The sequence below is a fragment of the Lissotriton vulgaris genome, chromosome 5 (genome assembly GCF_964263255.1).
Source record: "Lissotriton vulgaris chromosome 5, aLisVul1.2, whole genome shotgun sequence".
Lineage (NCBI taxonomy): Eukaryota > Metazoa > Chordata > Amphibia > Caudata > Salamandridae > Lissotriton > Lissotriton vulgaris.
In genome coordinates, this window is record NC_141693.1 from 303026334 (window position 1) to 303050706 (window position 24373).

The 24373-nt window shown below is 46.6% G+C and overlaps 1 protein-coding gene across 3 annotated transcripts in view; it reads right to left on the minus strand.

The window, feature by feature from the left end:
- NADK (NAD kinase) overlaps positions 1-24373 on the minus strand; it is a 408294-nt gene that overhangs the window by 32584 nt on the left and 351337 nt on the right. For all 3 annotated transcript variants that reach the window (XM_086921524.1, XM_086921526.1, XM_086921525.1), the window contains 6 exons: positions 23440-23548; positions 22610-22695; positions 10612-10714; positions 9796-9950; positions 6570-6669; positions 5570-5727 (listed from right to left, as the gene is read on the minus strand). In XM_086921524.1, the coding sequence (XP_086777650.1) occupies positions 5570-5727; positions 6570-6669; positions 9796-9950; positions 10612-10714; positions 22610-22695; positions 23440-23548 (711 nt within the window). The remainder of the gene's footprint in view (positions 1-5569; positions 5728-6569; positions 6670-9795; positions 9951-10611; positions 10715-22609; positions 22696-23439; positions 23549-24373) is intronic.

Below are 24373 nucleotides of genomic sequence, written 5' to 3' on the forward strand. Positions count from 1 at the left end.
GTCTCTGAGGGATTTGTTTTCGGCCACCATCTTCTCCATCGCCACTTGCAGCTCCGATACGTCTTCCACCAGGGATTTTGTCACCACTTCCACTTGCTTCACTCTCTCGTTCATTTTTTGGAGGTCTGCTCTAATCAGGGTGACTTCTGTAGCCGTAGATCCCACCGTGGTTTGTACCTGTGTCAGGGCACGCATTACATCTTCTAGCGTTGCCTTTTTGCTCTTTCCCCGTCTTGTGCTTTCCCTGTGGAGTTAGGAGGTTCCGCCAGGGGTGGATTAGTCCTGTCGTAGGCGAATTTGTCTAGTTTGGCCTGTGTTGAGTTGTGTTTAGAGCCCCTGCCCGCCATATTCTTTCCTGGGTCCGCCTCGCCCCTTCGCTGTGTGTTTACCGTGTCTCTAGGATCTTCCTGCGAACCGCTATCTTCTCCGACCGCAGCCTCCGGGTCGTTTGAGGGCCGTTGCTTGCCAGTGCGAGACGTGGGGCGAATCGGCACTATGGGATACGTGCCGGGTTCTCAAGGAGTGCTTCTCCTCTCGAGGTGCGTGGATGTGGTAGCGACACTTTCACCAATGTTTCCTCCACAGTCCCGTGTGAGGGGTGGTGGTGGGGGGGGAAATCCCCAGGATCGCTGTGTCTTCGCGAAATGGGGCCACCGACAGCGCCCTCGCGCTAAACTGCTCCTACCTGCCCAAGACACCGGTCACTATGGCCACCTCTGCTTCTCTTCCGGGCCCCTCCGCAGCGTGTTGTCCAGGCGGAGCCTACTGCCAAGAGTCCCTGGTCCCCTCGCATGTATTACAACTGTACCGCCGGGTCCGTTGCCTCCCTCCTGCTCTGCAGCGCTGTCCGAGCGTGTCCGCACCTTCCCAGCGCCTCGCCGGTGGGACGTCCCTGCCCAATGTCTTTGCACCTGGGGTCAATTGGAGGAGTGGACCCAATTACTGGCCACATGTGATTTGGGCGTAGTGCACCTTGTCTATTGGGCCCATTTACATAACGGTCCCTCGCCGTCTTTTCCCATCAATGTGCCTCAGTTCGTGCCGCTCCCCTCCGCCCCGGCGCCATCTCCAAGTTACCGTGTGGGTGGGGGTCCCAGCGCCGCCGCACTCTCCTGCCGATTATCGGCCTCCCGCCGGGTCCACACTGACGGTCCGTGTGGGCCGCGCCTCTCTCCCACCACTCGTCTAGAACTTCCGAACTGTATTGCCGCTTTCCGCTGCCCTACCGGCCTCCGTGCACTTCCTCTCCCTCCGTTGGTCTTTGTTCGACGGCCGATGCTGCTTTAGCCCCCTCCGTCACTAGCACCACTCTTGGTTTCTGTTTCTGCGCTAGTTTCCGGCGCCGGGGCCCCGCCGCCACTTCACTTCTGCCCGGATCGCTGCTGAGGGATAGTCCGCTGCTCGCTGCCGCTTTCAGGCCTCACCTCGCAGGATTCTGTTTCTTCGCTTCCCGGTGTCCACCGGCTTTTGTATTTTCCCTGCTGGGCACCGCTCGGTCCTAGACCCGGTTTGCCCCTTCGGAGTGTTTCTTGCAACGGATTAACGTGCCGGATTGCCGGGGCATGTCGCCTCGCTCCTGGAGCTCCTTTGTTAAGCTGCCGCCATGATCGGCTGCTAGCCACGCCCCCCAAAAGCAGCTTATTTTACCAAAATATCACCTCCTGAATTAATCAAATCAAAGGAGAACGACAGAGTAGTTATATAAACAATATGTATTTATTAATATAACACTCTCTACAATCCTCTACACGAGGATAGAACACAAAGCACACAATACGAGATCAATAGAACAGTTTAATAGCACAATACACAGTGGTCTCCAGGGGGGGACCAAACCATATACTAAAATAGTGGTATAACAATCACGACTGAGGTCAAGACAAGTCTCTAGCACGTAGAATCTCTGGGACCACAAGGAACCACCCAAGGTGAGTAGATAGGGACCCCACGGAGGACGGGTGCAGTGTGCTAACACGACCGCTGCCTTCATACAATTCTATGAGGAAGTCGCAGTTGCAATTTTTAAGTTTAAGGACCCTTCTAGTAGGACTTCGAGCAAACTCGTTGGAACTTTAAGAGGTTAGAGAGCCACCCCACCCGTGGATACTGTAGTACCCGTGTACGGTGCATAGGTCTCGAATAGTGTTGGAAACCACCATCGTTCTCAATGGAGGGCTGTGAAGAAGTACTGCAGCCGTGGAGGTGAAAAGGGTCCGGAGGAATCCAAGCATGGATTTTGGAAAGAACCTGAAAGCAGAAGGGACAGAGTCTGGGTAACTTCAGAGTGACCAGGGGCTTGGTAGAAGAATGCCCACCGATGTCGGGTGCTTCAAGTGCAAAGAAGAGATGCTTGACTCTGCAGGCACGAGGACGAGGAGACGTCGACGACAACCAGGAGCCAGATGTGAGCTGTTCCACGAAGGATGTCGAGTGCTGAGGGGTGGGTGTCTGGCTGGAGCACCAACAAGCCTTAGCAAAAGCAACCCACGCAGAAGGTCAAACAGGTTACGATGTAGACTGGCAAGGTTCATGGGACTCACCAAGCAATGGGGAGTCAGGGTACATCTGGAGCAACCAGGAAAGCCCAACAGAAATGAAGATGACCCTCAGGAGGACCCACAGGCCGAATGACCAGGAGTTGCGAGGGGATCTCGAGCAAGATTGCAAAGTATCAGCCACGGAGCACTCGGTGTGAGGAGGCTGGAGTTCTTTGGTGCAAATACTGCTTAGGGTCAGGACTACACGGAGTCCAATGCACAAGCTCAAGAATCGCCAACAAGCATATGCAACTGCAAATGGACTCAGTGCACAGGGTTCGAGTTATGCAGTCCCCACGACGGATACTGGCCCCAAACTTGCTGAGAGGGCAGATCAACCTCAGGGACCTTCGTAACCCACCTCCTGTGTTGCTGAGATCTTCGGAGTCCACAGGAACTCTGGAGCAGCAAACCGGTCAGATGCGTTGAGGTGCCTGCAAAGGCAGGGGAGTGACTCCACCCCAAGGGAGATTCTTCAGTTGTCCTTAGTGCACCACAGGTCCTGCACGGAGCCTGTATGGAGCAAGGGAACAGACAAAGCTTCAGAGGGAAAGGGGGTCGAGCCATGTCAAGGTCGAGCGAAGTCCAGAGTGTCCAAACGGTCGAAGGTCAGTGGCTTCTTCTTGTAGAATCTTGTCCACGTAAAATCTAAAGTCTTACATCCAGGTAAGCCCTTTTGTACCGACTGGAGAGGGTTGGACAGATTCAGGGGACCCTACTAGGGGAGGGGCAGGACAGAGGGGAGGTTACTCCCATGTCCTTTGTCCAGTTTTGCGCCAGAGCAGGAGCCAATGGCTCCCAGAACTGGTATGAACTGGACTATGCCCAGGGACATCAAATGTGCCCCAGGTGCAGACTTTCAGGCACTCTCAGAGTGCACCCACCCAGCCCCAATACAATAAATCCTGTCTGGGAGGTGGTCACAGCTCCCTGTGACAGGATGCCTCTTGTGTTGCCTTCCTCTGCTCGAGCTTGGCTCAGCAGCAGGAGGGCAGAAATGTGTCTCTGGTCGGCAGCATCCATTTTGTGCTGTCCGGGTCGAGAAGGCTGACACCAGATAGACCTGTGACCCCACGAAGCTTGCTCCAGAAGGGTGGAATCATACCTCCCACACCGGTTACCGGTGTGAAGGTATGATTCCAAGGTGTTTGATACCAAACACGATATGTTTCTATGCAGCCGTTTTCGAGATTGCATTTACCGCAAGGTTATAATGCACCTCTACCTATATGTCCGCCAGGGTCACAGACAAACTGGGAGAATGGTCTCCGAATGCGGCAGAGAGGCTCTCTCACATAAAACCCAGCACCCTGCTTCAGGATTGATAAGGCCTGCTATAGAGGTGACTTACAAGTTTTAAGTGTAGTGCCCAATAGATATAGTGAACCTATACCTAAGTAAGTGGTGCAAGCACCAGCTTACAAAGGTTGCAGTAGCAGACCTGTAGTTCCATTTTGCATGGCCTCTCATGGGTGGCATAATACATGTTTCAGCCCATGGGAGGCCTCTGGTGTACCTATGCCCTGGGTACATGGGTACCATATACTAGGGACTTATAAAGGTACCCCAGTATCCAAATGGAGTGTACCAAAGTAGATGTATGTCAATTTAAAGGAGAAAACAGATAGACTGGGGTCCTGATAAGCAGAATCCCAGTCAGACTAGTCAAAAACAATGCAACATCAAGCAAAAAGTGGTGGTAACCATAAAAAGCAGATCCTACTTTCCTACAATAAGAACGTCAAATCAGTATTCTAGATGGTCAAATGTTGGGGGCATTGCTATTTAACGTCACTAACTATGTGTTTTGAGTTATCTGTTGCCTCTAAATCACTGGAGTTCCATTCTGACTTTGCATGCTAGACTGAGTGTAAGCGACGTTGCAGTGGTCATTCTATTGCAAATAATAATTTTCAGGATAAGAATAAGGTTTAACCACAATTAGTTTCTTTATGAAACAGCCATCAAATATCTTTTGGGCAAGTCAAGCTCTAAACATCCACTCTCGCTAGTCCACCTAAGGAGTCTTACATCCAAGAATTGGAACACTCGGATCTACTGTGCAGTTCTCAAGAGATCTGCAAGAGAGAATACTGCTGTCAAAACTCTGCAATTAAACTGAACGTTAGCAAGATCCCAACAGTCTGCTAGACTATCAAAGAGCTCAATCACTTGAAAGATAACATTTATGGGAGTGTATAATATATCTGGACAGGATGCCTTTCCACTATCTTATCTTTGTGCACGAGGCTTGGTTTGGTACTTTACAGAATGCAGTACTGGTCAAGTTTGCAATGCAAGGTTATGCAGGTGCCCAAGTAATGATATAATTTGTGAAACCCTTCATTTCTTATTTCTCTGTTATTTTTAATTTTCGTCCTAAAATCTAGGTTGTTACTTCTTCAAGCATGCCCATGATAGCAACCAGTGAGTGCAAATCAATTTTAAAAAATCAGTAGTCCAGTACATTGTTAATCACGGTCATCAGGCAGGCCATGCCAGCGTGCATTAAAAGTGGTTGATTATTCAACATCCTGAGGGCTTGTTATAACTAAACAATGTATATTAAATCAACCAAAAGCATTTGTTTTTGTGTTCCCCTTTTTTTCTAAAGTGTCTGATCATTCGTAGGTTGATAAAGGGATTCAAATGAATGTCTTGACGAGATCCCCCAAGACCAAGGTTTTGTCTATAAAGCCACAGAATGCGAGATTTGCAAAGGATAGTTTCATAAGGTAGTATGCTACTCTCTTATCCCATCTAGAGCAGTTGGACTGTGGCAGCTACAACAGATATTATCGAATAGTTCAGTGATAGATTCTACCTTGGTTGGTAGGTAACATTGGCCAGCAGTAGGGCCCATTCAGGCGAACTCGTACTGCATGGGCAGAGCTTTGTGTACACGGATATAAACTGATTTATAAATTAGTCTTATAATAACAGCCGGTTTCCTGTACATCTTTACAGACTTGATACACACATCACCCCGAGTTCTGCTCAGTGCTAACAGCAGGCACAAACATTCATCTTACCTTCAATTCTACACCGGCAGGGACAACTATAGGCCGGAAAGACAGAGAATGAGGACAGATTGGGGTGATCATGATTGCCGGAACGTTCGGATGAATCATAGAGGCCCCTGCAGCAGCTGCATATGCTGTGCTCCCAGTTGGTGTGGATACTATGACTCCTGAGGAAAAAAACAGAAGAAGAAACTTACAGTTGATCAGTTTTTTGTTTGCCTGGCAAGTTGAAACACCTCTGCTGTGCATCTCGAGGGTCAAAGATCACAGATAGCCACTTATTCCTCTCTAGCGCAAGCACTTCAATACAGTGTCACACTAAGGGTTGGAAGATGTGGGGTTGTTCGGAAGTGACAGACGTGTGCTGAAAATGTGCAGTCACTTCAACTGGCCCGGTTGTATGGGGATATGTGGGCCAACTGAGTTCCCTATGGCACTCAACTGGATGGCCCGGATCAAAAACTAGGGCATGGTTCAGTTCACCTGGATCATTAGGGAAAATGAAATAAGTGAAACACAGGGAGAGGGGCTGGAAATACATGGGAGTACTGCTTCGGTCTTTGGCCTCACTACTTTGCCACAGTTGTCAGTATTATTTGCGTGTCACCAGAAATAGTGGGAGCTGGTTGTACTATATTTTAGAGCTGAGTATCTGCAGGGAGTTCATGTGCAAAATGCCCTTTCTCCCTCATGGTACATCGAGAGGACAGGGGCTGGATGACTAACGAGTTTAACAAATTATGTAGTCTACAAAGGCTTCACTGAAAGTTGCCATTTCAACCATCTTTCTAATTCCATGAATTCTACCAGCTCTTGCTCTGTTTACTTTTAAGAGACAGTACATGGTCCCTAAACCAAATTTACATTATGTGCTGCAGATCATCCCTCAATCTAAGAAGATGCCCTAAAACGGAACTACAGGAATAACATAAAAGCAAAGAATTTGCCAGCTCACTAACGATGTCCACCAACGGTCAATACAAGCGTCCTGATTGAGAAAGTCTCATACCGTCCCCTTGAACTGTGGTAATCAGATGTCCATCCAAGAAGACATCCACGTTGGACAGATATGAAGAGGGTCCCCGATCCACCACCACTTCATTGAGGACCTGCAGTACAATAGTAAACGTCATGAGAAAAGGTAGACATCCAACTTTACACAAAGAAAGAAGGAACTATGGAATGCATGCAGGGGAAATGAGAAGATCCTGTCAGGAACCAGTCTTGGAAAGATCTTGAAAAGATCAGTAGACTAGAGAAAAGCCAGAGAGATGAGCTAGACATGGATTTAGTATGCCCTGGCCGCAACTAGTCTTACAGGAAAAGTTCCTAACTCCTCCTAGAACACCTATCGGTCTCTCTGAGAGAAAGGTTATCAAGCCTTTGACAGATGGATTAATAATCTTCATTATGTTGGTTAGTAAAATTCAAATTCATAACAGGGACAGGCATGCTGCACTCTATATTTTACACTCAAAATCTGGAAAAATAATAAAGTAGCTACTAAAAAATAGAAGCATCATAAAATTGCCAACAAAAAAGAAATACTCCTAATGTGCAAACACAGAACAATCCTTCATTATACCTGGTATCAGTGTGAATGAGCAGAAGGAGTGTGCAGAAGCAGTATTCCTGAAATGTAGGTATTCTGCGTCAATCAATAATTCCTCGCTGGGGAAACACCCTGATATTTATATCCTAAGATACAGGTGGCTACAATAGGAACCGAGAATTTCCAGACTGGATTCCAGAAGTAACTTCTAATTTTTCTGCCAATTTTACACCCACACAATTCACCAGCTTGCTCGAGTGGAATGTCTGAGGGACGGAGGGGGTTGGGTATACATCAGGAATAAAGGTTTCCCCACTGCCCTTGTAATCCAGATCAATTCAGTATCTTCAGTTACCTACTTAATTGGTTTTACCACCAACCTCTCTGAATGTGTTTTTTTATTATTAAAACCTGCATACATGTAGTGCAGTACACTGTAAGTGTGCTATCAACAGATTTGTCCATCAATTGTTCTTATTGCATTTGTCACCCTGAGTGGGACGGGTATGGCCAGACATGGGTCCCGGGCTCTCCATGCCACTGGAGGCAAGCTATCCTGGCTGATAAGGGCTGAAAGCCCGAAACCAGTCCTAGGATGCTTGCCACGGAGGACCTGGCCTGGCAGTTTGGGCCGGACTGTTCCCATTGGGCGCAGGGTCAAGACTGATGTGCATATGGCTAGGTCCAAACTGGAATGGCAAGGTGAGCAAAAAAACGATGGATTTAGGCTTAGATCTCTGTGCTAGGGTGAATGTATGACATTGTTCTGCATTCTGTCCATCAATTGTTCTTTTTGCATTTGTCACCCCGAGTGGGACGGGTGTGCCCAGACGTGGTTCGCGTGCTCTAGGCCACTGGAGTCAAGCTATCCTGGCCGATGAGGGCTGAAAGCCTGAAACCGGTCCTGGGATGCTTTTTTGCAGTCATGGGAGGACCTGGCCTAGCAGTTCAGGCTGGACTGTTCCCACTGGGCGCAGGGTCAAGACTGATTTGCAGATGGCTGGGTCAAAGCTGGAATGGCATGGTGAGCAAAAAAGCGATAGATTTAGGCCTAGATCTCTGTACTGGGGTGAATGTATGACATTGTTCTGCATTCTGTCCATCAATTGTTGTTTTTGCTTCAACAGATTTAGAGGCATTTATTGTCGGAACAGGAGGTACAGCCACAGTTCATGACAATTTTTCTTCAAAACTGTAGAGTAATTTGCTATTAAAATGGTAGACTCACGCTAACCCAAATTGGTTTAGCGTGAGTCTGTTTTAATTTGGGGTTCTCGCAGACCAGAATAAAGTATGAGTGGCCAGTGAGTTCTCCAATTTTAATTTGGTGAATAATTTGTTCTTTTCTTTCTGGGGTTTTCTGTGAATGTGCACACTACAACAGCGATTGGAAGTTGTTATTCGCTGTTTCATGAACACCTAGTACATTGCTTGACTGCGGTGAAGTAAAAGGATTATTACATGGTGTCTGTCCTTTTACCCGTTGTGTTTGTGTCTTTTTCTTTCCACTGTCCTGAGAGTGAGCTACCGATGATGATAAGTGGGTACACTGGCAAACCACTAGCCAGATAACCCCATTGGAGGTTCTACCGTGAGGGGCTCACTCTCTTTCTCCACTTTTTTTTGGTGGTGTGAGTGATGGTTGTTTGACAATTTTTTGCTGACCTTGTGTTTACCTTGACCTAGTTTGGCACCGACATATGAACTAAAATCCTCGACAAATCAAAGGGAAGGGGTAGTGATACTATTATGCACACACCCGTATGGTTCATGTTAGTTCAATTGTAACATAAGAGTGTCGTGAGGATAGGCCATATTCTGATTTAGGATTCTGAGTATCAGCCAAGTTGGTAACAGAATTAGTTAATAGAACAGTGAGGCAGTCACTGTTTAGGGAGGAGGTGAACTTAAAGAGCTTTGATCTAGCTTCCTACAATTAAAATCGTCACTTACTTCAGAAAAGAGCTGCTATGATTTTTAAATGGTTTACTCTTTGCATTGAGGAGAGCTGCACTCTCTGAATCTTGCCAGTAAATGTGAAATATAGGTTACTTTCAAAAACCCCTATTTCTTTTTACAGTTACTTCATCCTCTTTTCTTAAACAAACCACTGGCAGCACTTTATTAAGTTCAGCATATCCAAGACTTTGTTGTGGATGATTTAGGATGAATATGGAATAAATACATAAGGAACTTTAAAGTCTTGGAGTTGCTGAACTAAATCTCAGATAAGCATGGTGAGTCGTCTGATGCAGGGTGGATTATTGCCGAAAGGTAATTGTTTATAACAATATGGTTTGCTGTTATCCCATTACTGTCACTTTCATTAGCACAACAGTGAAGTCTAAGGGATTCATCTAGAGTTTGGCAGATGGAATACTCCATCAAAACATGGCAGTATCCCACCATGTTACATATGCTATAGGCTATAATTGCACTATGGCTGACATGAAGTCCCCGACGTTTGCCAGAGTATGTCGTCCACCAATCTCTAAATAAGGACCTTAATTATAAATTGAAGCCAGCCCAAACTTTCAACTTTCCCATTGATAAAATACACACCGTAAAAACAAAATGTTCATTTCTGTACCTTTAGAGGCAACAGCATTCTTCCAAATGTGTAAGCAACTGGAAGATCATTCCACATTCAAATACAATGACCATTTTTGATAAGGGCACTGACCTGATATTTTGTTATCTTACAAGGTTCCCGCTCCATGAAGGTGACCATGCCCAGTCCGTTCTCCTCTATGCCATTCTGGATCAATGACTTGTTATCCCTGGACTCCTTCGCCACTTTAACTTTTAACCTGCTCCGAAGAACAAGTGCTGCATTGCCTAGTACCCAAATGGTAAAGAAATTAATTTACTGTCAAGAAAAGAAAAGGACTACCAAGACTGTGTCAATTTCAACATACTTTTGAACCTTATTCAGCACTGGATAGTATTTATTTGAGGAGGTTCTAAAACATGCAACCAGCAGATTAGGTATATTAGCTACTGATAAGATTAGAATATATATACTGATTTCACTATTGATCCCTTAGCTGGTGACGTTCGTAAAATATATCAAAGACATGGTGCAATCTTCCTAAACAATGTTATTCATGCGGTCAACAAAGTATAGTAGGCTGGTCATAAGAAGCAGCAGTTCCCTTATGGCAGCCCCAATCCACAAACCAATGGATTTAAGACCACTGTATGTGGTACTTGTGCAATCTTGATTGGATAACTGCATCTCTACACTCTACTTCCAGGGGCTTCGGCCTCTGAACTTTATTAGCTTTTAAAGAGATTAAAATCAATGTACTAAACCAAGTATTCCTATCTATACTGTGAGAACTTGCTGCTCTGATGGAAAAACACATATTGTTAGAACATGTGCCTTTTGCTAATTTAATCTGCATGCTATTAATGCTCACAAACTCTAAAATACAAAAAGAGTTTTAGCACAATCTAATAAAGAAAAACGTCAATGCAGATTAATCATATTCCTTACCTTCAATAACCTGAGTAACTTGGGGCTGGAAGTTGTCAAAGTTAAAAGGAGTCAGAAACCCTAGGGATCCAAGGTGGAAGGCCATTACTGGAGGCACACTATTCTGTTCAGAGAAAAAGAGTAAAAGAAATTTACCAGAATTCAAACATCAAGGTGTTGTCCATTTCTTTAACATACTTCATCGGTCATTTTCACATTCTCAGCATCAATCTGAGAGGCATCAAACAGTTGCAAATATAGCACCGGAGCAGCTGTAAACCTCCTCAAGAACACTTTGTTGCCATTGAAGGTCACTTTTTCATGTGGCCATTGATGACCATTACTGGTTGGGGCCATCAAGGTTCATTATTGCTTGAGCCATTAAAGCCCATTCAAGCTGCTGCCACTGTGTTGAATTACTGCTTATCGCCATTTATGTTAATGCTTATAATTTATAATTAATGTAACATCAAGGAAAACCTGTGCTTCATAATAGATAGATACTTGTCAATCAATAATGACATGGTCAACTGAATTTCAAGACTGAGTGACAATCATGTATCTTGTTGCGACCAGAGGATTTTTATTGACGAAGCCAGGGGTCATTGATGATCAAAAGGCCCCAGAGCTATTGAAGTTTATTACTGTAGTAGGCCATTACAATTCTTTCCAGCTAAGGCTACCAGTGGTTATGTATGCATCAGGCCATTAAGGCTAGTTTCATACGGTAGGCATTTATTGGGGCCCGCACCAACTGAAACCAGGCAATGGTCCTCTGAAGCCCCTAGATTGGATTTGGAACCATAAAAAACAGCAACATTCATAGGAAAATCTTTGATTAAGGTCCACTAGATGGTTGGTGGAAGAGGAACAGTGCCTACAGGAAGAACTCAAAAGACAGGACATCCAACAACTAAGGCAGATACAGTGAGAGAGAAATAGAAGGAGACATAGTGGGAAGGAAAGGGTATATAGATAACTGCCCAGGATGTATTCTGATGCATGTATGTATTTGGTATTTACATAGAACCTAACGAAAGTGAGGACATCACTGTGCTCTGTCTGATCCTAGAATTCCATAGAACGTTTCTGGTAACATGATTAAAAACCACCAGGTCAAAGGCTGAGAGGCTCAAAAGCCCCCAAACACCAAAAAAATGGCAGGATGGGCATTACATGTTTTTACACAGACCAGCCCTTACTCCAAGTGGTTTCCTTTATTGCACCCTATGAACGATAACCCTGCTGGGTGCAATATTTGCTGGGAGTGCTAAATACCTCCTATTATGAATTGCTATCAATTAAATGAGACACTACATATGGAATGTTGTGTCTTCCACGTGAACTTGCACTTCTCAAAATACACAGCATGTTTTAACCCAGTATATTTAAGAAGGTGGAGCTGCTGAAATTCACCAGGAGAAACTGCTAAGTTCATAGTTATCGTACTGTTCAGAATTCTGATCCCTGCGCGAACAGCAGTTTTCACAGGTATAGAATCTTGGCCTGTGTTCTGTTGATAATACATGCAGGCCTCCAACAGATAAGAAAAACAAACTCCTGCAATGGCAAGCGTTGAAACATGAAGGCACATTATTTTGCTGTGTCATTCAGGAATACCTGACAACGGTATTCTGGTAATTATTAAGTGCAAGGCAGCAGGTGTGCGTTTGTAAACAGATACAGTGTAAGCTAACTAGCGCTGTAACTGGAGCTTCGCTTTCATTGAATGTATAATTTATTCGACATCACGTCTCCTTGGCAATATCACTTTCATGGTCAGTGTGCTTGTTACTGTGTGAAGCATTTTTCTTTTTCGCAGAACTATGGGGTCTGCTCGTCAATCAATTGAATACAATGAAAGTAGATTATTCGTAAATGGGGGATTTACAACTGATATACATTGAATAACGTACAACTCAAGCTCACACAAAAACAGAGGTTAGCAAAACACTATGCTACTGTAGGAGATCTTCAAATTAAAACATGGAATATATTTCCAGCTTTTGAGAACCGGCAATGTCAAGCCCCTCTATATCATCTGCGGCAATGCAAAGACAGCTACAGTCAGTGCTGTCAATTATATCATCTGCTGCACTGCATAGGAGGCTACTTTCAATGGCTGCTGATGATATGCTCTGCAGCACTGCATAAGAGACCGCTTTCAATGGCTGCTGATGATATGATCTGCGGCACTGCAAAGGAGACTACTTTCAATGGCTGCTGATGATATGATCTGCGGCACTGCAAAGGAGACTACTTTCAATGGCAGCTGATGATATGGTCTGGGGCACTGCAAAGGAGACTACTTTCAATGGCTGCTGATGATATGATCTGCGGCACTGCAAAGGAGACTACTTTCCATGGCTGCTGATGATATGATCTGCTGCACTGCATAGGAGACTACTTTCAATGGCTGCTGATGATATGATCTGCGGCACTGCAAAGGAGACTACTTTCAATGGCTGCTGATGATATGATCTGGGGCACTGCAAAGGAGACTACTTTCAATGGCTGCTGATGATATGATCCGCGGCACTGCAAAGGAGACTACTTTCAATGGCTGCTGATGATATGATCTGGGGCACTGCAAAGGAGACTACTTTCAATGGCTGCTGATGATATGATCTGCTGCACTGCATAGGAGACTACTTTCAATGGCTGCTGATGATATGATCTGCGGCACTGCAAAGTAGACTACTTTCAATGGCTGCTGATGATATGATCTGCGGCACTGCAGAGTAGACTACTTTCAATGGCTGCTGATGATATGATCTGTGGCACTACAAAGTAGACTACTTTCAATGGCTGCTGATGATAGGGTCTGCGGCACTGCAAAGTAGACTACTTTCCATGGCAGCTGATGATATGGTCTGCGGCACTGCAAAGGAGACTACGTTCAATGGCTGCTGATGATATGATCTGTGGCACTGCAAAGTAGACTACTTTCAATGGCTGCTGATGATATGGTCTGCGGCACTGCAAAGGAGACTACTTTTAATGGCTGCTGGTGATATGATCTGGGGCACTGCAAAGGAGACTACTTTCAATGGCTGCTGATGATATGATCTGTGGCACTGCAAAGTAGACTACTTTCAATGGCTGCTGATGATATGATCTGCGGCACTGCATAGGAGACTACTTTTAATGGCTGCTGGTGATATGATCTGGGGCACTGCAAAGGAGACTACTTTCAATGGCTGCTGATGATATGATCTGCTGCACTGCATAGGAGACTACTTTCAATGGCTGCTGATGATATGATCTGCAGCACTGCAAAGTAGACTACTTTCAATGGCTGCTGATGATAGGGTCTGCGGCACTGCAAAGTAGACTACCTTCAATGGCTGCTGATGATATGATCTGCTGCACTGCATAGGAGACTACTTTCAATGGCTGCTGATGATATGGTCTGCGGCACTGCAAAGGAGACGACTTTCAATGGCTGCTGATGATAGGGTCTGCGGCACATGCAAAGTAGACTACTTTCAATGGCTGCTGATGATATGATCTGTGGCACTGCAAAGGAGACTACTTTCAATGGCTGCTGATGATATGATCTGCGGCACTGCAAAGGAGACGACTTTCAATGGCTGCTGATGATAGGGTCTGCGGCACTGCAAAGGAGACTACTTTCAATGGCTGCTGATGATATGATCTGTGGCACTGCAAAGTAGACTACTTTCAATGGCTGCTGATGATATGGTCTGCGGCACTGCAAAGGAGACTACTTTCAATGGCTGCTGATGATATGATCTGCAGCACTGCAAAGTAGATTACTTTCAATGGCTGCTGATGATATGATCTGCGGCACTGCAAAGGAGACTACTTTCAATGGCTGCTGATGATATATTGTCTGCGGCACTGCAAAGGAGACTACTTTCAATGGCTGCTGATGATATGATCTGCGGCACTGCAAAGTAGACTACTTTCAATGGCTGCTGATGATATGATCTGTGGCACTGCAAAGGAGACTACTTTCAATGGCTGCTGATGATATGATCTGCAGCACTGCAAAGGAGACTACTTTCAATGGCTGCTGATGATATGATCTGCGGCACTGCAAAGGAGACTACTTTCAATGGCTGCTGATGATATGGTCTGCGGCACTGCAAAGGAGACTACTTTCAATGGCTGCTGATGATATGATCTGCGGCACTGCAAAGGAGACTACTTTCAATGGCTGCTGATGATATGGTCTGCGGCACTGCAAAGGAGACTACTTTCAATGGCTGCTGATGATATGATCTGCGGCACTGCAGAGTAGACTACTTTCAATGGCTGCTGATGATATGATCTGTGGCACTGCAAAGTAGACTACTTTCAATGGCTGCTGATGATGATAGGGTCTGCGGCACTGCAAAGTAGACTACTTTCCATGGCTGCTGATGATATGGTCTGCGGGACTGCAAAGGAGACTACTTTCAATGGCTGCTGATGATATGATCTGCGGCACTGCAAAGTAGACTACTTTCAATGGCTGCTGATGATATGGTCTGCGGCACTGCAAAGGAGACTACTTTCAATGGCTGCTGATGATATGATCTGTGGCACTGCAAAGTAGACTACTTTCAATGGCTGCTGAGGATATGATCTGCGGCACTGCATAGGAGACTACTTTCAATGGCTGCTGGTGATATGATCTGGGGCACTGCAAAGGAGACTACTTTCAATGGCTGCTGATGATATGATCTGCAGCACTGCAAAGTAGATTACTTTCAATGGCTGCTGATGATATGATCTGCGGCACTGCAGAGTAGACTACTTTCAATGGCTGCTGATGATATGATCTGCGGCACTGCAGAGTAGACTACTTTCAATGGCTGCTGATGATATGATCTGCGGCACTGCATAGTAGACTACTTTCAATGGCTGCTGATGATATGATCTGCAGCACTGCAAAGTAGATTACTTTCAATGGCTGCTGATGATATGATCTGCGGCACTGCAAAGGAGACTACTTTCAATGGCTGCTGATGATATATTGTCTGCGGCACTGCAAAGGAGACTACTTTCAATGGCTGCTGATGATATGATCTGCGGCACTGCAAAGTAGACTACTTTCAATGGCTGCTGATGATATGATCTGTGGCACTGCAAAGGAGACTACTTTCAATGGCTGCTGATGATATGATCTGCAGCACTGCAAAGGAGACTACTTTCAATGGCTGCTGATGATATGATCTGCGGCACTGCAAAGGAGACTACTTTCAATGGCTGCTGATGATATGGTCTGCGGCACTGCAAAGGAGACTACTTTCAATGGCTGCTGATGATATGATCTGCGGCACTGCAGAGTAGACTACTTTCAATGGCTGCTGATGATATGATCTGTGGCACTGCAAAGTAGACTACTTTCAATGGCTGCTGATGATGATAGGGTCTGCGGCACTGCAAAGTAGACTACTTTCCATGGCTGCTGATGATATGGTCTGCGGGACTGCAAAGGAGACTACTTTCAATGGCTGCTGATGATATGATCTGCGGCACTGCAAAGTAGACTACTTTCAATGGCTGCTGATGATATGGTCTGCGGCACTGCAAAGGAGACTACTTTCAATGGCTGCTGATGATATGATCTGTGGCACTGCAAAGTAGACTACTTTCAATGGCTGCTGAGGATATGATCTGCGGCACTGCATAGGAGACCACTTTCAATGGCTGCTGGTGATATGATCTGGGGCACTGCAAAGGAGACTACTTTCAATGGCTGCTGATGATATGATCTGCTGCACTACATAGGAGACTACTTTCAATGGCTGCTGATGATATGATCTGCGGCACTGCAGAGTAGACTACTTTCAATGGCTGCTGATGATATGATCTGCGGCACTGCAGAGTAGACTACTTTCAATGGCTGCTGATGATATGATCTGTGGCACTGCAAAGTAGACTACTTTCAATGGCTGCTGATGATGATAGGGTCTGCGGCACTGCAAAGTAGACTACTTTCCATGGCTGCTGATGATATGGTCTGCGGGACTGCAAAGGAGACTACTTTCAATGGCTGCTGATGATATGATCTGCGGCACTGCAGAGTAGACTACTTTCAATGGCTGCTGATGATATGATCTGTGGCACTGCAAAGTAGACTACTTTCAATGGCTGCTGATGATATGATCTGCGGCACTGCAAAGGAGAGACGGTCTGAACCTCCGTATCAGCGACTGGATGTTGTTGATCCTCGCTGTGTTCGGCTGAGCTGTAGCAGCCAGAGTATTTATAGTTGCGACCAAATACTGCCGCACATGGGCTGGCTGAAGGTGCGACTTTGGATAGTTGAGCGAAAACCCCAGACTGTGAAGAAGGTGAATAGTGCGGGACATGTCTGCGGCGCACTGCTGTGCCGACTTGGCTTGAACGAGCCAGTCGTCTAGGTAAGGGTAGACATGTATGTTCTGTCTCCTGAGGTGCGCCGCCACCGTTGCCAGACACTTTGTGAACACTCTGGGAGCAGTGGTCACACCGGAGGGTAGGACCCTGAACTGGTAATGCTTGTTTAGAATGGTGAACCGGAGGTATTTTTTGTGGGATGGATGGAGTGGTACGTGAAAATAAGCATCCTTGAGGTCCAAGGTTGCGAGAAAGTCTCCCTGGTTTAATAGTGGAAGAGCTTGCTGCAGAGTTAACATGTGGAAGTGCTCTGAAAGAATATACATGTTGAGGGGGCGTAGGTCCAGAATGGGTCTGAGTGAGCCGTCCTTCTTTGGGATTAAGAAGTACAGGGAGTAAACCCCTGTGCCTTGTTCCTCCAGTGGCACGAGCTCTATTGCGCCTTTTTGCAGCATCACAAGAACCTCTTGCTGCAATAAGTGCAAGTGCTCTGCCGACATAGGACGTTGTCTTGGGGGTATGTTGGGTGGAGTGGACGTTAACTCCAAACAATAGCCGAACTGGATAAGTTTCCTTACCCACCTGTCTGTGGTGATGGACTTCCAGACTGGCAGGAACTTCTGGAGTCTCCCCCCGACAGGTGTTGGATGGTCAGGGGCAGTGACAGGAAGTCACTGTTTGTTGGCGGCAGAGGAACGGGAACTGTTGTTGCCTCTGCCCCTGCCCTTGGCTTGGTTTCCTCTGTAACCTCCTCTACCCTGTTTGGTGTATGAGGACTGTGCCCCACTTTTACTGAATTGCGCCTGTTGTGCCAAGTGTCCTCTGGTAACACCCCGAGTGCCTGAGCGACAAAAAAGTGTTCCCTTTGTATTGCTGAGACTGAAGTGCACCCATGGATTTAGCCGTCTCAGTATCTTTTTTAATTTTCTCGAGGGTGGAGTCCACCTCAGGGCCAAACAGTCTGTCTGGATTAACGGGCTGGTTGAGGATAGTAGTCTGTATCTCTGGCTTGAACCCTGAGATGCGGAGACATGCTTGACGCCGTAACATCACACTAGTATTTATCGCTCTTGCTGCCGTATCCGCAACGTCGAGCGCACATCTAATTGCAGCGTTGGAGATGAGCTTGCCTTCTTGGATAAGCATCTCAGCTCCTTCTTTAAACTCGTCTGGAAGGTGTTGTAAAAGCTGCTCTAAGGTGTCATAGTGTGCCCTGTCGTATCTGGCCAGCAGAGCTTGTGTGTTGGATATGCGCCAGATGTTTGCTGCCTGCGCTGCCACCCTTTTCCCCGATGCCTCCAGCACTTTAGACTCTTTGTCCGGGGAGGAGCTTCACCTGTTGTTTGTGAGTTCGCCCTTTTGCGAGCATTAGAGACCACCAAAGAGTGCAGAGGCAACTGGCCCCGTATGTAAGTTGGGTCCCCAGGTGCTGGCCTGTATTTCTTTTCTATTCTAGGGTTTACAACCCGAGCTCTTGTTGTTTCCTTGAAAATGTCTGTGGCATGCTTAAGAACACCCTTAAGCATTGGAAGTGTTTTTACGGTTTTCTCAGCAGCAGAGAAAGTGTCAAATAGAAAGTCAACGTCCACAGGGTCAGCATGCATTTCCACCTTATGGTTTGCAGCTGCCCTCTCAATTAAGGCATTGAACGCCGCAGAATCTTCTGTAGGAGAAGGCTTTGCGCCAAAAGCTTGTGGGTCATGGACAGCTTGTTGGTCCCCTTGATCACCTGAGGCTAACCACGAGTCCTGTTGCTCATCAGGGTCTGTGTTTTCAGGAAAAGTATACTCCTCGTCCTGATCACCTAGATCTCCATCTGAGCAAGTGGGTGAAGGCGATGGGCTCCTTGCAGGATACAGAGGAATGCGCTCAACAAGTTCCGGCGTTTCTGGCGCTGGCCTTTTCTTTTTCAGAGGGATCACAAACGACTCCAAAGGCTGTGAAGTAATCTTCCTCTTATAGAGCGTCAATTTTCCGGTGTCGGCGTCGATATACTGTTCCGACTGCTCTTCTAATAAGGGTTGTCGACTCAAACTGCCACTCAGCTGAGTATGCCCTACCCCTTCTGAGTCCTTAGGCAGCGACCGTGGTGTAAAGGCCTTTGGCACCACTTTGGGTGGTAGAGTAAAGAGGAGCGGCTTGGAGGTCTTCTTCGGTTCCGCTACCGGAGTAGGTACCGAGGGCGTCTTCGGCACCGACGTCAGCTCTTTCTCTCGAATCCGTTTGAGGGAGTCAGCCACTTGCTTTGTAAAAGAAGCGGACGGTCTCGTCGACCCGACTGAGGACCTCGATCCACCCCCAGGGGAAGACTGGAGCGTCGATGAATCCATGTTCTTTGCTGGAGGCGCAGACGTAGTCTCGACAACTGCGCGTCCGCCACCAACCACGGCCCCATGCGTCGACGTCGATGGCTTCGGATCGGCGGACTTTCCCTTCGGCGTTGTGGCTCCAGACTTTGGCTCGGTGCCCTTTGCCGATTTGGCCTCGACGGCTGGTTTGCCTGTAGATGCGGTAGGCTTGACCGCTGACGGCTCGACGGCCGACTTCGACTCCACCACCTTAGTGGAGTGCTGGGCGACTGCTTTTGAGCTTGGCTCTTTGACCACCTTAGGCGCTTTAGCCTGTTCGACAGCCTTCTTCGGCTTCGAGGGCTCCGACGACGACGCCGTCAATGGCGTCTTCGGTTTCGGCGCTGCGTCGGCCATTTTAGATTTGGTCGATCCCGAAGGTTTCACTTTCGGTTTCGATTTAGGCAATGGCGGCTCCGTAGAGGTGTCCGTAGCCGGGCCAGGAGGCGGGGCCGAGGAGCGAGGTGTAGGGTCGTGGGTAAGGCCTTGTGGCGATCCCGTGACCTGAGCCTTTGTATGTTCGGGGCATAGCTCATCCTCCGAGCTATCTTCCACGGCCCCAAAAGGTTCTTCGTCGTCCCCTACCTCCTCGACGTCTTCCTCGAGGTCTTGGTCTTCTTCGTAGTCGGCCTCGACCTCCGCCGATGGAGGTGAAATCTGCAGGTGAAGTTCTTGTTCGCCTGCGCCGGGGCTGTCGAAGATGTCCACCGGTGCCGGTGCCGATCGCTGGGCCTGGAGGCGCGCCACGCGCCGAAGCTTGATCGTCTTCTTCGATCGAAACCTGGAACAGGCCATACAGCTGGCCTCGTCGTGGTCCGGCGATAAGCACTTGTTGCACACAGGGTGCACGTCGATGTGTGGGTACTTAGAACCACACACGGGGCAGAACTTGCACGGACTCCGTTCCATTGTAGAATCGTCAGGGTCTTGCTGCGTCGACAGGGCCTCGATGACCGAAGAGTCACCCGACTCCTCCGATATCCGACTCGACGAGCCGGAGTATACACGAGACCGAACGCGAACAATACCGACGAAGCAAGAAAAGCCTTTTGGCCTTTAAGAAGTGGTTTTATCGATTCCGAACAGGAGATGTCGAAATCACATCCGAACCCAATGGCGGAAAAAAACAATCTGGGGATGGAGTCGATGCCCATGCGAACTGTAGTCCAGGGGAGGAGCCACCTATCTCGTGATACTTCGAAGACTCTTCCAGGACAACAATGTGCAATCATCCGGACCCAACACTAGGCGGCGATCTATGCACAGATATGAATTTAGCAGCCCACATGCCTCGAACACTACTTTCAATGGCTGCTGATGATATGATCTGCGTCACTACAAAGGAGACTACTTTCAATGGCTGCTGATGATATGGTCTGCAGCCCTGCAAAGTAGACTACATTCAATGGTGGCTGATATCATCATCTCTGGCACCGTAAAGTAGACTATTTTCAGTGCTGCTGATGGTATCTGCGGCACCGCAAAGTAGACAATTTTTAATGCTTCTGATGATATCATCTGCGGCACCGCAAAGAAGACTATTTTAAATGCTGCCGATGATATTATCTGCGGCACCGCAAAGTAGACTATTTTCAATGCTGCCGATGATATCATCTGCGGCAACGCAATGTGGACTATAATCAATGCTGCTGCTATCATCTGCAGCACCACAGAGAAGATGCATTGCTGCTATCATCTGCAGCACCACAAAGTAGACTATCTTCAATGCTGCTGATGATATCAACTGCGGCACCACAAAGTCTACTATTTTCAGTGCTGCCGACGATGTACTATGTTGACAGAGTAGAAAACTCTGGTGAGGTGCACAGACACTAGAATTCGAATTTCAAACCGCCATGGTTGTGTGACAAAGAGATGTTCCCGTAAGGCGCAGTAGGTTTGGCCAGTAACCTTCCAGAACGAGACCCATAATACCACAGGATCCAGGGGTGAGCTCTCATTCGTACCAGCTGTCCTTAGCAAACACACATCACTGTAAAGGCTTAAAACAAAATTATGAAATGCTGAAAAGTTTTGTGCCTGGATGTTGACTCCTCGAGGCACAAAGTAGGCTTGCAGCCAACGCTTTCACCCAAGTCACTTGCTCCTACTATTTTGGGGACTCCAACGCAGTCCATTTCAAGGGTTGTGATCTGCAAAGCCCCTTACAACTGTCAGGCTGTTGTTAAAGAGCTGCTGTAAATCTGACTGCCCCTTAAAAATGCGGTTAGTGCAGGCATTCAACCAGCACCACCTCTGCCTCTAAGGAAACAGGCAGAATTTGATATCAGCTACAGTGCACCACGTTATCCTTTTAGGCAATTTCACTGAAAATTATTAATGCACAAGACTTACGTAAGGCATGGCTTCTGCATTACGACTCATCTACAGTCCGTTAGGAATTCATATTGGGGCATGTTTAACATACTTTCATGTAGCGCAACACAACACAGCAAACCACCTAGCTGCGCTGCGTGAAAGGAAAAGGGCGGAATGAGCCATATTTAACATCATTTGGCACATTCCTATCCTTTCATTGCACTGACGCACTTCAAGCAGCCTAGCGCCTACGCGGGCACCATTGCAATATGATGGAAGTGTGCCTGCGTTGTAAAAAAGGATTGTTTTTGTGCAGTAAGGGACAACTTCCTGCACAAAAACTATCCTCTGATGCATTTTCCTCTTTCTATGTGTGCTGCAAAATGCACCACACATAGAAAGAGGAAATAACAAGGAGAAATAAAGATATTTAACCTTGTTATGCGTCACCTGGGGAGGCGTAGCATTTTGATGCATTCGCAGGTCTACCATCAATGGTAAATGTATTACCGCGCCTGGGGCAGAGTAGAGCAAGGCAGCGATTTGCGTTTTGTTGCGTGTCTCTAGATTTATCAAGCCACTCAGGGTGACGCAAGTTGGCCCTGCATGGCTTGATAAATCTGACTTTGTTGTTGTGTGTCCCTTGTGCCCCCCTCGTGTGGCGCAAGGGTGATGCAACAACAATGATAAATATGCCCCATACTATTTTGTCTTCACCAGTTCTCGGAGGCCGTGTTGAAGAATCGGAATGTGATATCCACAACTGCGTGCAACACTCTACAAAATGCCTTTAAAATTACAAGTACAGATTTTGAACAACAACCCTTCCTGTGAATTACACCTCCTTTTTCGTATCCAAATACTACTCCTGCTCCCCTTAAATTCTAGTGTCCATTGTTTCACAATTACGATAAAAAAATCTTCGTCCCAAACTTCATATTAATTTCTCAGGCAAAAACAAACTGAAAACATCATAATGGATTCGAATTTTTCTATTTTTAAAACTTCAGGGCACTCACTTGGAAAAGGGAAGATGCATAGAGTAAGGTCCCATCTCCTCCGAGGCAGATGATAAAGTCAATTTGTTCCGAAATATCGTCGTAATCTGTATATCACAATTTGAAAAATTAAATGTGTTAGCTATCGCTACCCAGTAGGCAATTTGGGGTTTTCAAACCTAAGCAATAGTTCATTTATGTGTCCTATCACGGATATAAACCAGTGCATCTAACTAGAAAATAACGAAAATAAGTAAGGAATTGTCATTGACAAGGTGATACACCACACAGAAGGTGTAGAGCTGAGTTACAGTACATTTCTTATGTAGTTTGAATAAATTACGACCTATCTTTAATTTTTTTTTTAACTCTTTTTTTAACATTACTCAATAGACCATACACCACATAAATGGCTTGCAGTGACGTACAGTAAGGTGAATACACTACATCAATGCTAGGAATCGAACCGAGGGAACATAAGACAATGAGAGCCTAGGGAGCGTTTCTCCCGGTAAACCAGCACCCCATAACAAATGCGTAAAGCTAGTAGCACTACCCAGGTCACACAACACAGTGCCCCTCCACCCTCTTACGGCTGGTGTATGTTATGTCCCATGCACGTTCCCCTGTACTTTGCCAGGGCGTCCATATTTTCTTCCACTTCTTAACACACCCCCTACTTTTGTACACGGTTCCTTCCGTCCGCTGGCACCAGTCAAGGTCACGCCTCCATTCTTCCAGTGTCGGAGGTAAGGCCTCCCCCCACCCCCTGGAATTACAACCTATTTCATGACGTAACAGAAAATGTTAATCGAGTTTCAAACACTGGAAAATATGGAATAAATTCTAACCTTCCCGGAAAGTGCAAAATTTCTTCTTTACTGGTGAAAAACACTCATCGTTGATTATCGCTGGGTCTTCCAAAACTTTCTTCTCTACATAGACAACCATTCCTTTTGTCTAAAAACAAAACACAAAAGCAATAATTTGAATGGAAATGTCAGATGCGCACTTTTTTTTTCTACCTTGCTTAAGAGCCTCCTCTGCAAAAAGGAAAACAACTTTTGCTGACACTTACCCCCAATAATTCCCACCTCCTGCCAAACCAGAATTGGTATTCAGAACTTAATAGTGAACAAAATGGACCAATCAGTCTCCAGGAAGAACCACCACCACCACCTCCCATAGAGGGCCTCTGTGGCTAAGTGCTTGCTACCCAGAAATAGGCGTGCAAGGAGTGGTGTGGCTCACTGGTTAGAGGCGGCAGACCCGGAAGCAGAGAACAGCCCAGGACCAGGGTTCAATTCCCGACGCAGCAGGGTCGTGGACCAGGGTCAGTGGACTCGATAATTCTCGCCTCGGTGCCTACTCTAAACAGGGATCACACTCGGCAACTCTGGGCATTAGCTTGCCTCATCTCTACAACGGCCCCCCACATTTGCCGGGGATGCCTGGTTTCACCTTGGAGATACCCAGTAGGGACCATCTCACAGGGATAGCCAGGACGGGTTCCCCAGCGGTCTACAGCGCCACGACGCCTCAGGGCAGCAGTGCGCTTTACAAGAACACATACATTACATTACATTACATTACAAGGAGGCAACCAATCGATGAGGCGCAGTGGCAGGAAGAAAGACTTAGAAATAGAATACCCAGTCTCTTTTTCTCTGGATACATAACCACCCACGTTTTGAGGCCTTGCGCTAACTGAATAATACAGTCTAATGGTATAAACAAACAACTAAAATGTCAACAATGTTCAATGAGTCAATTTAAGTTGATTCT